The 13,896-nt window shown below is 48.3% G+C and overlaps 1 protein-coding gene and 1 long non-coding RNA gene across 2 annotated transcripts in view; one reads left to right on the top strand and one right to left on the bottom strand.

Moving 5' to 3' along the window:
• Positions 1-13,761, bottom strand: part of CFDP1 (craniofacial development protein 1) — a 68,677-nt gene extending 54,916 nt beyond the window's left edge. The window contains 5 exon segments of the mRNA XM_071757052.1: positions 10,725-10,843; positions 12,189-12,290; positions 12,292-12,418; positions 13,431-13,539; positions 13,620-13,761. Of these exon segments, the coding sequence (XP_071613153.1) occupies positions 10,725-10,843; positions 12,189-12,290; positions 12,292-12,418; positions 13,431-13,539; positions 13,620-13,674 (512 nt within the window). The 5' untranslated portion in view covers positions 13,675-13,761.
• LOC139802169 (uncharacterized) overlaps positions 1-13,896 on the top strand; it is a 64,246-nt gene that overhangs the window by 45,916 nt on the left and 4,434 nt on the right. The gene's annotated exons all lie outside the window — the stretch shown is intronic.

Here is a 13,896-nt window from a genome sequence, read left to right as displayed (position 1 = left end):
ATCAGATGTAAAGAAAATGTATGAACTGTGTGTCCTGGTCTGGGCCAGGATAAAGGGGATTTTCTGTCTTGGACTTTTGCTTTCAGCTCAGTCTCTTGTAAGCAGCTGCACTGCTGAAATTAACAGCAAGTTTCTCAGGCAGTGGCTGCTCCTGGGACTGATAACTCCATGGTTATAGTTCCAGCCAGAGCCTGGTGTGCAGAGCCAGGGACACTGCTCAGCTCTGAGGAACATTTTGCCCTCCAGAAGGAAGAAAGAGGCCCCACCTGCAGCCTCCTTTGGGGAGGAACAGACAAGAGAGATGCCAGAACTGACCAAACAGAGGATTCCATCCCATACACCTCATCCTCAGGATAAAGTTGAGGCATCACAAGGGTCAAACCCCTTCCTGCTTCCCCTTCTTCCCCTCTCCCTGTTCCCTTCAGCATCCTGGGAGGATTCTGTCTGTTCCTCTGCCTGTGCTCCTGATCCATTCCAGCCTGGATCTGTGTGTTCCTGCCTCCAGCTCCCAACTCCTGCTGACCCCAGGATTCCAGCCTGGACTTTCCCAGGGCTGCCCTGCAGCCTCAGTGGGGATGTGAGAGTTATTGGGGGAAAAGGGGGAGGAACCTGGGATCAATTATCCTGTATATTTGTATAGATTTAGTAATTTTTCCTATTTATCATTCCTGTTCCATTAAAGCTGTGCAGTTCAGTTTCCAACCCATCAGTCTCTCTCCCTTATTCTCTCTCCTTTCTTTATCAGGGAGGGGAGGGGGATTAATAGAGAGCAGCTGTCACTCAGTTTAGTTGCCAGGCCAGTGTTAAACCCTGACACTCTGCTTCCACCCCAGTTACTGACCAAGTCCCTTTTGGGCTCCTGCTTGCTGCTTCCACAAAAGGTTCTCTAAATCCAAAGGGAAGGAACACTCCAGTCACTGAGCTCCCACAGGGGCTTAAAATAGGTTGAGCACATCAAACATGGCTCTCTGGAGTAGCTGCCCCACAGCCAGGGCACAAAGCTTCACCTCCCTGCTGACTGGAGCTCCATCCACCCTAAAGCATCTCCAGGCATCTGCTTGCTTCTTTGGAGAAAACTCTTCCCCTGGCCCCAGAATTCAGCCACGCAGTTTGTGCTTCAGTCTTTGAGGCTGAACCCATGGATTTGATTTGTCCCACCCAGAAGGATTCACTTCAAACCACAGAACAAACCTCTGAGCTCAGCAAGCCAGGTGAGCAGATGGAGCTACTGCACCTCTGAGAGCCCCCTGCCCCTGGGAACCAGGATTTGCAGAGAGGATGAAAGGAAGGAAGATCCCTGCAACCCCACAACTCCTGCAAAGCCATAAACACTCGTGTGAGAGCTCAAAAACAAGCCCAAAATAAAAAAATCTTCTTGCAAGTGGCACTTTCCATCAAGGATAACCTCAGGCCCAAGGGCTGCAGAGCAGTCTCTGCCAGCATCTCAGACATCCAAAGCCCTTTTCTGAGCCTGGAGTTGTCAGGAATGAGGCAGCAGCTTGGAAACAAGGGAATTGGGGCAAGCAGCAAAATGCTGGGACAGGCTCTGAGGCCCCTGTGGTGAAGAGAGGAGCAGTGAGGGACTAAAGAGCCCTTTAAAAGCAGAAGAGTGCCAGTGAGACCTGGAATGGTCAAAAAGCACCTTCTGCTTCCAGGAAATTGTTTGGGAGCCAGGTACAGAAACAATGTCTCCTCCTTTACCTGCTGGGGAAGGTTGGGATTTTTACTGGAATATTTTCACATTAACTACACACGACACAGAGCTGGAAGAAACTAAAAAAGGGAAAAATGCAGTTGGTCATCCAGTGGCCAAAGCTGATGCAGTGCCTGGGTACCACAGGTCTGAAAGCCCTAAGAATACCCAAATTAATCTGAAAGTTCATCTCCAGCTTTCCAGGGATGCTCTGAGACTCCTCCCACCTTTGGAGACCCCAGCTGAGCCTTTCCTTCATCATGCTGGTCAGCAGCAAAAATGCACCAGTGAAACCAGCACACCTCAGTTATTTCCTTAAAAGTGGAATTAGAAGCAGGAGATGACTCTCAGGTGGACACCTGCTCAGTCACTCTGGGATTTTCAAAAGCAGGGGAAGAAAAAGGAAGCCCAGAGGTAAAGATAAAGCACTGGGAAAGCTGTTACTACTGTGGAAGACTTTGCAAGCCCCAACTCCTCTGTTTGGTTTCTCCAACTGAGCAGAAACCTCATCTGAGCATCTCTGAATTAATATCCTGACCAGCAGCTTTTCTTAAGGCCATTCCCCTTCTGAAAGCACAGAAAGCAGATCACAAGGTGATTTAATTTAGAAGCAAGTGCTCTGGCTTAGAGTCCTGGCTAGGTTGGTCACATTGCTGACAAAATTTTCATTTCTGCAGCTGCCTCTGAGGATGGCAAAAGCCTCCTGAGGGAACCAGCCCAGCACAGGGCTCCTGAAGACACTTAATGATGGCATCTCTGGGCCAGGATGTGCCACTCAGCCTGGGACAACGCCAGGATTCCCCCAGGAAATTTGGAATCATCAGGGAATGGGTGCACACAGAGGAAAGGTGATCAAATCATGGCCCACAGACCCATTCCTTCTTCAGCATTTTGTGGAAGGCAATGTATTTTCAGTCATTGGCTTAAAAAAAAAAAAAAAAAAAACACCAAAAAAAACCCCCACGCCATCAAAATAAGCAAAACCCAAGCAACAAGCCACGAAAATAAATAAACCAAAAATCAATAGCTGTTTTTCAAGTTGAAAAAAGCCAAAATAAGCTGTGAATAACTGAGGCACACTCTGACCTCTCAGGATAATAACCATGTAAGGACAGAAAGAGGATGCTGCCTACACTCCATTATGCCAAGGTCAGCATTTTAGGGCTTGTTTGCAGAACAGCAACCAGGGACTTTTTAGACTGCCACCTCTCAGCAGTGGTCACATTGATTTTCCATGTAATTCTGGGTGGCTCAATCCATTACAGGCCCAAGGCATCATCCCCAGGCTCCTACTGCTCAGATTAAATTTCTGGAAAAATCTTTAAAGCCAAGGTTTTTGCACTCTGCAAGCCTCACTGAAGAATTGTGGTGACTGGCAAGTGGCTACAACACATTTCTCCAGAACCCCTTAGCCAAGGAGGACTGAGGATAAAGCCTGACATCAACATGAAGTCCTCAGAGAGGCTGCTGGGCTTTGGAGAGGCTTTTCCAGGTGCTACTGGATTTTATTTGGCTTACTTTTCCTAACATTTCCTTGCCACTGCAAAAAGCACACTAAAAAAAATGGCATTTTCTTCCTGTGCCTCTGTTAGTTCAGTGAATTGCCTCCTGTAGCTAATCTGCCAATGCTCATCTGGTGGAAGCTGCCCAGCACTTGCAAAAAAGGCAGGGTTTTTACCAGTGCCACAGGACAGAGTCTGGTGAGGCTCAGCTGCCTCCTCACCCACATGTACAAGCAGTAAGTGCAGTGCTTTTGGAAAAAAAAAAAAAAAAAGAAAATAGAAAAAGAAAAAAAAAAAGAAGAAAGGAAGCAAAGAAGGAAGGAAGCAAAGAAGGAAGGAAGCAAAGAAGGAAGGAAGCAAAGAAGAAAGGAAGCAAAGAAGAAAGGAAGCAAAGAAGAAAGGAAGCAAAGAAGAAAGGAAGCAAAGAAGAAAGGAAGCAAAGAAGAAAGGAAGCAAAGAAGAAAGGAAGCAAAGAAGAAAGGAAGCAAAGAAGAAAGGAAGCAAAGAAGAAAGGAAGCAAAGAAGAAAGGAAGCAAAGAAGAAAGGAAGCAAAGAAGAAAGGAAGCAAAGAAGAAAGGAAGCAAAGAAGAAAGGAAGCAAAGAAGAAAGGAAGCAAAGAAGAAAGGAAGCAAAGAAGAAAGGAAGCAAAGAAGAAAGGAAGCAAAGAAGAAAGGAAGCAAAGAAGAAAGGAAGCAAAGAAGAAAGGAAGCAAAGAAGAAAGGAAGCAAAGAAGAAAGGAAGCAAAGAAGAAAGGAAGCAAAGAAGAAAGGAAGCAAAGAAGAAAGGAAGCAAAGAAGAAAGGAGAGAAAAAGGAGGAGAGAAAAAGGAGGAGAGAAAAAGGAGGAGAGAAAAAGGAGGAGAGAAAAAGGAGGAGAGAAAAAGGAGGAGAGAAAAAGGAGGAGAGAAAAAGGAGGAGAGAAAAAGGAGGAGAGAAAAAGGAGGAGAGAAAAAGGAGGAGAGAAAAAGGAGGAGAGAAAAAGGAGGAGAGAAAAAGGAGGAGAGAAAAAGGAGGAGAGAAAAAGGAGGAGAGAAAAAGGAGGAGAGAAAAAGGAGGAGAGAAAAAGGAGGAGAGAAAAAGGAGGAGAGAAAAAGGAGGAGAGAAAAAGGAGGAGAGAAAAAGGAGGAGAGAAAAAGGAGGAGAGAAAAAGGAGGAGAGAAAAAGGAGGAGAGAAAAAGGAGGAGAGAAAAAGGAGGAGAGAAAAAGGAGGAGAGAAAAAGGAGGAGAGAAAAAGGAGGAGAGAAAAAGGAGGAGAGAAAAAGGAGGAGAGAAAAAGGAGGAGAGAAAAAGGAGGAGAGAAAAAGGAGGAGAGAAAAAGGAGGAGAGAAAAAGGAGGAGAGAAAAAGGAGGAGAGAAAAAGGAGGAGAGAAAAAGGAGGAGAGAAGAAAAGAGAGAAGAAAAGAGAGAAGAAAAGAGAGAAGAAAAGAGAGAAGAAAAGAGAGAAGAAAAGAGAGAAGAAAAGAGAGAAGAAAAGAGAGAAGAAAAGAGAGAAGAAAAGAGAGAAGAAAAGAGAGAAGAAAAGAGAGAAGAAAAGAGAGAAGAAAAGAGAAGAAAAAAGAGAAGAAAAAAGAGAAGAGAAGGGAGTAAAAAAAAGTAAGCAGGGAGTTAATGAGCTCACTGCTGCTAATTAGCACAGCACACCTGGCACAGCCCTGCTGAGACCACAGAGCAGCAGCACAGAGGGCCCAGCACTCCTCTAAAAAACTGTTCTCTGTGCCAGCTCTAAAGCCTGAGGTTTGTGGCAATGAATTCCCTGCTCTTCCCTCCCCGCTTTACCTTGAAATGTACCAACTCCAGCAGCCTCGGCATCTGCCCCTGCTCAGGGCTTTGCCAGGAAGGGGCCAAAGCAATGGCTGATGTTCTGACAGCTACCTTGCCTGCCTTCAAAACACTGAGATGTGAAATAGAAAATAAATAATTAAAATAAATAAAATTAAAAATAAATAAATAAAATAAAATAAATAAAACAAATAAAATAAATACAGTAAAATAAAAATAAATAAAATCAATAAAATTTAAAATAAAAAATAAAATAAAAAATAAAAAATAAAAGAAATAAAATAAAATAAAAATAAATAAAATAAATAAAATAAAAATAAATAAAATAAAAAATAACAAATAAATAAAAAAACAAAATAAGTGAAACAAAATAAGTGAAACAAAATAAGTGAAACAAAATAAGTGAAACAAAATAAGTGAAACAAAATAAGTGAAACAAAATAAGTGAAACAAAATAAGTGAAACAAAATAAGTGAAACAAAATAAGTGAAACAAAATAAGTGAAACAAAATAAGTGAAACAAAATAAGTGAAACAAAATAAGTGAAACAAAATAAGTGAAACAAAATAAGTGAAACAAAATAAGTGAAACAAAATAAGTGAAACAAAATAAGTGAAACAAAATAAGTGAAACAAAAAAATAAAACAAAAAAATAAAACAAAATAAATAAAACAAAATAAATAAAACAAAATAAATAAAACAAAATAAATAAAACAAAATAAATAAAACAAAAATAAAATAAAAATAAAATAAAAATAAAATAAAAATAAAATAAAAATAAATAAAAATAAATAAAATTAAAAAATTAGTCCAGAGTGTGCAAACCCTGTGCCCCATCCATGGAACTCAACTGGGTGTCCATCCCGGGACAAGAACCTGAAGCAAACAGCTCAAGGGTTAATGGAAAAATCCAAACCCTCAGGAGCAACAGCTCTGAGAAGTTGGCTACTTGCCACCTACCAGAGGTGAGGCCCAGAGTGCAGAGCCATTACCCTGCCTGCTGGGAGTCCTTCTGGATCCCCAAAACTGGAGAAGAGAGCCTGGAGGGAGAGTGAACAGAGCTGTGACAGGAAAGCCTCCCCTGCTTTTGTGACAGGAAAGCCTCCCCTGCTTTTGTGACAGGAAAGCCTCCCCTGCTTTCAGGAAAAGTGCAGTGACCACCAGAGAGTGGAGGCCTTGCTTGTGCCTGCCCATTCCAGAGTCTGATCACCCTCGCCATCAAGAAATTCCTTCTAATTTTCCAACCTAAACCTCCCCTGGCACAACTTGAGACCTCTTGTGCCCTCTTGTCTTGCTGAGAGTTGCCTGGGAAAAGAGCCCAACATCCCCCTGGCTCCAACCTCCTTTCAGGGAGTTGGAGAGAGTGATGAGGTCTCCCCTGAGCCTCCTCTTCTCCAGCCTCAACACCCCCAGCTCCCTCAGCCTCTCCTCATAGGCCCCGGGAAGGGGTGGATTCTCCATCCCTGGAGATATTTCAAAAGAGCCTGGATGTGGCACTCAGTGCCATGGGCTGGGAACCACGGGGGGAGTGGAGCAAAGGTTGGACTTGGTGATCTCTGAGGTCCCTTCCAACCCAACCCAGTCTGTCAGGATTTAAATCCTCACAAGGTCTCTTTTCCCAGACAGCTCTCAGCAAGACAAGAGGGCACAAGAGGTCTCAAGTTGTGCCAGGGGAGGTTTAGGTTGGACATTAGAAAGAATTTCTTGATGGAGAGGGTGATCAGGCATTGGAATGGGCTGCCCAGGGAAGGGGTGGATTCTCCATCCCTGGAGATATTTCAAAAGAGCCTGGATGTGGCACTCAGTGCCATGGGCTGGGAACCATGGGGGGAGTGGATCAAGGGTTGGACTTGATGAGCTCTGAGGTCCCTTCCAACCCAGCCAGTTCCATGATTCTGTGATTCCTGTGGTGTGGCTGCTGTGCTCCTGCACACACAGGGAGGTGGCTGGAGGTCCCTGCAGGGCACGAGGCAGCACAATCCCAGCAATTCTGGGATACCTGGGAAGCTTTCCCACCAGAGGAATAACCTGATGGAGTGAAGCTTTGGATGTCAAGCACACAAACAAAGCAAATGCATGAGGAAGTTTCCTGGTTTTGAAAACTGCAGTGGATAAATGCAGCAGGGTGTCCAGCTCAGGCCTCCTGGATCAGCACCCAAGCACCTGGATCAGACACCAGCACCCCCCTCAACTTTGTTTTGCCTCCCACAAACCACCTGAGGGTACCCAGAAAACCCTTCAAACTCCAACCTACCCCTGGCAGCCTTCAATGACCCTGCTTGCTCTCTCCTTGTCACAGGTTGTGACAGCACAGGGCAGAGATCCAGCTCTGTATCTGGGAGCTGCATTCTGCTCCTGGATGGATACACAGCTGACTTCCATGGATGGAGCACAGGAGAACCATTTGGATCTACTGAGTGCAGCACAGGCTGAAAGAAAGCCCAGGGCCAAAGTATTTTGGAGTGCAAAGTGAAAACATCACCACAGAGCAGTCACATTTTGCAGAAGAAACTCCAGCCTCAGGGATGCCATTCCTGGTCAGTGCAAGCACACAGCCTGCACTGTGAGGCAAGTTCATCAAGCAGAGGCTTCCAAAGGGCCTTCATCTCCTCTGCCAGAGGGAAATGACTTTTATTTCCATATAGATGCTGAACTGGCTTGGCCAATTGCTCCCACTGCCCACAATTACAGCCCTTGAGGTGACAGTCACCCACTGCTCCTCATCTACTTAACACCAGGGAGGAATGAAAAGCAGAGAGAAAGCAGCCACAACTGTTTTCTGTGTTTCAATAGAGCAACCAGCTGAAGACTGGGTTTAGTTCCATGATTGGACAGCTTTGGGTTTACAAGTTAATGTTAAATCACACACTTTATACAATTAAAAGCCAACTGGAGTTGATCCTTTAGTTGGGAAGTGGTGGTTTGTAATACTCTGAATCTAAAGTTCAACATTAGCAACTGATAAAAGCACAATCAAAATGGACATTAAGTGCAACAATAACCTCCAGGGGAGGTGACAGCTCCCAGAGGAAGGTTTGTCATTATCACAGTGTGGGCCTGTGGCTGGAGATCTCTTTCAAGAGATTTCCACTGCTCCAGCCACTCAAGAGATGATGCCATCTTCTTACAGGAGAAAATAAATTATTCTGCAACATGACATCAGGGCTAAATGATCTTCTGTAAAGAGCTTCAGTGAGCAGATTGTTGAAATTTCTGCCCTGAATCCACCACTGCTTAAACACTGATCTAAATTCTTCTCAAGCTTCCCAAAGAGCAACACTCAAAAGTAGCCTCCAACCATTTAGAAAGGAAAGCAAGAGAGAGTTCTCTCATTTCACCTCCTTCTGTCCAGAAACAAACACACACACACACACACAGTCCCAACATGTGTTGACCTTCACAGACAACAATTTGCCAGCTGCCTCCCCAGGCAAGGAAATCAACCTTTGGTATTCAGAGCATTTCCAGACCTCAGGGTCCTGCAAAGACAACCTCCTGCTATTGAAAGGAAAAACCCTTGAGCCCTCTGGCCCTCACCTACTGCATTACAGGAAAGTACCAGTAGCTGTAAGCAGTGATAAATCCTTATATACCACCCCTGGCTAAGAGTGCAACATTTAGAGGTAGAAGATGGAGCAAACAATGCAAAAGCCTCAGCTTTGAGCATCAGAAAAATGAAGGAGGCAAAAAGCATTATAGGATTTCTCTGTTATCTAAGAAAGTAGCACCTTGTAACTCTGGCAGTGGCAGAAAACACTCCTCCAAACCTGGCTGCAAACTTTCTCAGGCTGTTTCTGGGAGCTGTTGATACAAAGACTGCTGGAAACACAAAGCACAGCAGCCCTGGGATGGATTTTGCAGGATTTCAGTCTCACTGTTGCCCAGCCTCCAGCTACTGCCTTTTGGGTCAGCATTTGGTAGAAATTTGTATCAATTCCTTTGCAGGTCCCCGAGCAAGAATCAGTACTGAGCAGTCCAAAGGATACCAAAAAAATAATCAGTGCAGAAAAAGAGGCCTTGACCTCACTAGAATACTTCTTTTGTAGCTATTAAGAAGCTACAGATAAGATGCTGATGTCAAGAGCACAAACTCAGCACCTCAGGAGCCTTCCAGAGGCTCTGCTACTTTTTGAAGGACAGAAAAAACTCCCCTGACTCCTCCACCCAAGAAAAGGAAGAGCAGCACTGGTGAAGTCAGCCTGTAACATCCATGCAAAATCCAGAATGCCAGACTCAGCCCAACACCCAAGCAATTTTATGCTTAAATCATAACTATCTGGGCCTTCTCTTCAGACAGACAGGTAAATAAGAAGCTTCAAGGCAAGCCTACTGCAACCAGGCAGATAATTCACAAAAAAATTGCACCAAGAAGTCCTTTCCACAAGGGGAAGGCTCATGTTCTGAGGCACCTTTCCCTGCAAAGCAACCCCCACCTCTACCTGATACCCCTCTGGGTTCCTGTCAGGACATGACACTCCCCTAACAACAAACAGATGAACATCTCCAGACTCTTTATTTGAAGTTTGTTGCTTTCCTGCAACCCCAGAGCACAAGGAATGTGGTTCTGCTGTGTGAGGATAAGGCAGAACCCAACCTGATCCTACAGCTTCAGAGGTTCTCACCTGGCAGGAGCTTAAATTAGGAAAATAAAAAAAAAAAAAAGCAGTAGGAAAACAAGGACCAAGCAAGCTGGCAGCTGAGGGGGGGGTGTGTCAGAAAGCAAAATTTCTGTCTCTAATTCTGCAACAGATTTTTATCTGTTATTTTTATTCCATGGAAAGAATCAGCCTTTCTTTCATAGACAGGGTATGATGGATACTCCCCAGGAAGAGTGGCAGTGGTGCAGTTCTTTGCCATTTCAGCAGTGAATGAAGGGTGTGTCTGCAGCCTGCCTTGTGCAGGGAAACAGGGAAATCCTTACTACGAGTCTGGGCTCTCCTAAGATTTTCCAAACAGCTCAGGCAGCTGACACGGGAAGCAGGAGCTGCAGAAGCCCCTCCTCGCTGCTTCCTCCTCCAGGAGCTGAGCACTGTGGGTGCTCTTGCTGGGAGCTGCTGCCCTCTGCTGCCATGAGCAAGAGAGGTGAAATGCAGACAAAACCAAGCTGATGGCCTACTGAAAAAAATCTACACCTTAGCAACACCCACAAGGTCACAGCACATTCAGTTTTCAGGTGTGTCCACTCAGGCCTCTCAGTTCTGGTCATATAAAACACCTGCCCCTTTTTTGGGGCAACTCACAAGCCAAACTCAGCCTAAAAGATGATTTGTCCTGCCCCCCCCACCCTTGTGGCAGCTGTTCCTGAGGTAAAAGCACTCAGCTCCTACTTAGTTCCTCCAACAAAACAATCTCCTGCTGCCTGCAGATGTTTGTAGTGGATCTTTGTGCACATCACCAGGAGTGCCAGCAAATGTCCTGCCCCCTTGGACCAGGAATAAAGGAAATAAAGGAATAAAATGCATCACTGCCCTCCCTGCAGGGCCATGGATGTGCCACTGGGAAGCTTTTTTCACTGCCCAGATGGTGAGGCCAATGTGAATTTGGAGGCTTATTTTAAGCAAAGACTGAGGTCTGCCTGGAACAATCCTCTGCAGCCCTCAGGCTGAAAAATCTTGGCCTCATGTTCCCTGAGATCTGTCTGTTCTCATGATTAAAAAAAACCCAAAAAGTGAAGGAAAGAGGAGAAAAGTGCACTGTGCTCCACCAGCCTGCACCAAGCCCACAGCAGATGCCTCAACACCCACCAACTCACCTGACTTCCTCACCAGCAAAATCAAACACCTTGGTGATTGTCACTTTTCCTGAGTCTTTTGGCTTCTCAGACTCTTTAGGTTTTTCCTGAAGCTTGTTCCCACTCTTCTCTTCTCCAGCCTGAGAAACCTAAAGGAAGGAGAAAGCAAAATAATGCATTTGTAGAGCCAAACTATTGGGGCAGAGGAGCCAAGGCAGAGCCCAGGTAGCACTGCAGAAAAATCATCCATGGCCAAGAGAAAGGAAAAAAAAACCACCACAGCCACCTGAAGCAAGGGGGAAGAGAAGGGAGGGAAGAGGAGAGAGAAAGGGGGGGGAAGAGGAGAGAAAGGGGGGGGAAGAGGAGAGAGAAAGGGGGGGGAAGAGGAGAGAGAAAGGGGGGGGAAGAGGAGAGAGAAAGGGGGGGGAAGAGGAGAGAGAAAGGGGGGGGAAGAGGAGAGAGAAAGGGGGGGGAAGAGGAGAGAGAAAGGGGGGGGAAGAGGAGAGAGAAAGGGGGGGGAAGAGGAGGAGAGAAAGGGGGGGGAAGAGGAGAGAGAAAGGGGGGGGAAGAGGAGAGAGAAAGGGGGGGGAAGAGGAGAGAGAAAGGGGGGGGAAGAGGAGAGAGAAAGGGGGGGGAAGAGGAGAGAGAAAGGGGGGGGAAGAGGAGAGAGAAAGGGGGGGGAAGAGGAGAGAGAAAGGGGGGGGAAGAGGAGAGAGAAAGGGGGGGGAAGAGGAGAGAGAAAGGGGGGGGAAGAGGAGAGAGAAAGGGGGGGGGAAGAGGAGAGAGAAAGGGGGGGGAAGAGGAGAGAGAAAGGGGGGGGAAGAGGAGAGAGAAAGGGGGGGAAGAGGAGAGAGAAAGGGGGGGGAAGAGGAGAGAGAAAGGGGGGGGAAGAGGAGAAAGAAAGGGGGGGGAAGAGGAGAAAGAAAGGGGGGGGAAGAGGAGAAAGAAAGGGGGGGAAGAGGAGAAAGAAAGGGGGGGGAAGAGGAGAAAGAAAGGGGGGGGGAAGAGGAGAAAGAAGGGGGGGGAAGAGGAGAAAGAAAGGGGGGGGAAGAGGAGAAAGAAAGGGGGGGGGAAGAAGGAAAAGGGGGGGAAGAAGGGAAAAGGGGGGGAAGAAGGGAAAAGGGGGGAAGAAGGGAAAAGGGGGGGAAGAAGGGAAAAGGGGGGGAAGAAGGGAAAAGGGGGGGGAAGAAGGAAAAGGGGGGGGAAGAAGAGAAAAGGGGGGGAGAGGTTCCTTGGGACACTGTGAGATGCTGAGAGGCAGCTCCAGAAGCAGCACTGCCCACACCACAGCCCTCCCCAGTTGGTAGGAAACCAGGAGCTTCCAGTTTGCCCCGTGCTGGGGATCCAGGCTTAGCAAAGCCACGGGGCAGGGATGAATCCAGCCTCTCCCTGACTGGGATCTGGGAGCAGCTGGACCCAATCCTGCATTCCCTGCAGCTCCAGCCCTCCCCACACACCCTGGTCAAAGGCCCAGGCCCCTGTTACCTTCTTTGCTTGTGTCACTTGGGTGGCAGCTGCTGCTTTGGGTTTCTGTCCCACATCACTGAGGAAACTGGCCCAGAGAGCATCCTCTTTTTTTTTTTCTTTCTTCTTCTTCTTTGTTTCTTTCCACTTGCTCCACATTATCCTCTTCCTCCTCGTCCTCTTCCTTCTGCTGAAGGCTTTCTTCCTGTTTCTTCTCTTCCTCTAGCAGGAGACCTCTTTTCTTCCTCTTCCTGGAAGCAGAAGCCAAGAAATAAAATACAGAGATGCTACAGCAGAGCTGAACTGGGAGGTGATGTGGTATTTCATTTCCTTGCAAAGAAATTCTACCTAGGAGGCTTTCCCTCCTCTGGGTGGTGAAGCTGCTGCACTAAAAGATGATTCTGTACAGAAAACAGAGGGAAACTGAGGCAGGCAGTGCCCTGAAGCAGGCAGGGACGTGTGAGCCTGTGTCTGGGAGTACAGCTCAGGCTCTGGGATGCTGGAGGAACCAGGAAAGGAGGAGAAGATGGGCAGGGGAGGAACCAGTTTGGACCCAGCAGCAAACATAGAATCATAGAATGGGCTGGGTTGGAAGGACCTCAGAGCTCATCAAGTCCAACCCTTGATCCACTCCCCCCCGTGGTTCCCAGCCCATGGCACTGAGTGCCACATCCAGGCTCTTTTGAAATATCTCCAGGGATGGAGAATCCACCCCTTCCCTGGGCAGCCCATTCCAATGCCTGAGCACCCTCTCTGCAAAGAATTCTTTCCTAATATCCAACCTAAACCTCCCCTGGCAGAGCTGGAGCTCTGCCAGGGGAGGTTTAGGTTGGATATTAGGAAAAAATTCTTTAGTCCATGCCCTCTTGTCCCACTGATATCAGCCCAACCCCCCCCTGGCTCCAACCTCCTTTCAGGGAGTTGGAGAGAGTGATGAGGTCTCCCCTGAGCCTCCTCTTCTCCAGCCTCAACACCCCCAGCTCCCTCAGCCTCTCCTCACAGGATCTGGGCTGGATCCCTTCACCAGCCCCGTTGCCTCCTTTGGACACGGGACGCTCCGAAGCGTTTTCTACCTAAAAAATCTCCCAGTGATCACGGGGAGCTCCGGGGGGGTCCCGTAACGGGGTCCCCCAAGCCCCGGGGCTTGGAGGGTAAGAACAGCCCGGCTGGCGGCAGGGCCGGACCGGACCGGACCGGACCGGGTTCTGCTACCGCCTCTCTCCGAACCGGGAGGGGGGGGGGGGTGTCGGCCCGCGGCCCTACCTGCTGGCGGGGCGGCGGGGGCTCCTCCTGCCGCGGGGCGGCCTCGGGCTGTCCGCCACCTCCTCCTCCCGCACCAGTTCGCTCACGTCGTCCTCGCTGTACTCCGCACCTGCAAGCAGAGCCGGTGAGCACCGGGACCGGCACCGCGGCCTGGACCCCCCGGCCCCTCCCCGGCCCGGTACCGCTCACCTGAGGGCACGTAGTCCTCGTCCTCCGCTGAGGAATATTCCTCCGAGCCCGACATTGTGCCCGCCCCGACCGCTCCCGGTCCCGGTCCCGCCGCCGCCGCCTCACGCGCGGCCGCCGCCGTGCAGAGCGCCGCCGCCGGTTCTCAGGCGCCCCCTAGCGGCGCGGGGGTGTCCCCGCGACTCCCCCGCGGAGCCGCGCACCGGAGGAGCAGCGAGAACAGAGCCGCCGGCGGGCTAGAGCGCCGCCCCTCGCCCCGCAGCGCCTCCGGAACTCCCAG

The sequence above is a fragment of the Heliangelus exortis genome, chromosome 13, assembly GCF_036169615.1.
Source record: "Heliangelus exortis chromosome 13, bHelExo1.hap1, whole genome shotgun sequence".
In the NCBI taxonomy this organism is placed as follows: Eukaryota; Metazoa; Chordata; class Aves; order Apodiformes; family Trochilidae; genus Heliangelus; species Heliangelus exortis.
This window is presented reverse-complemented; position numbering and strand designations above follow the sequence as displayed.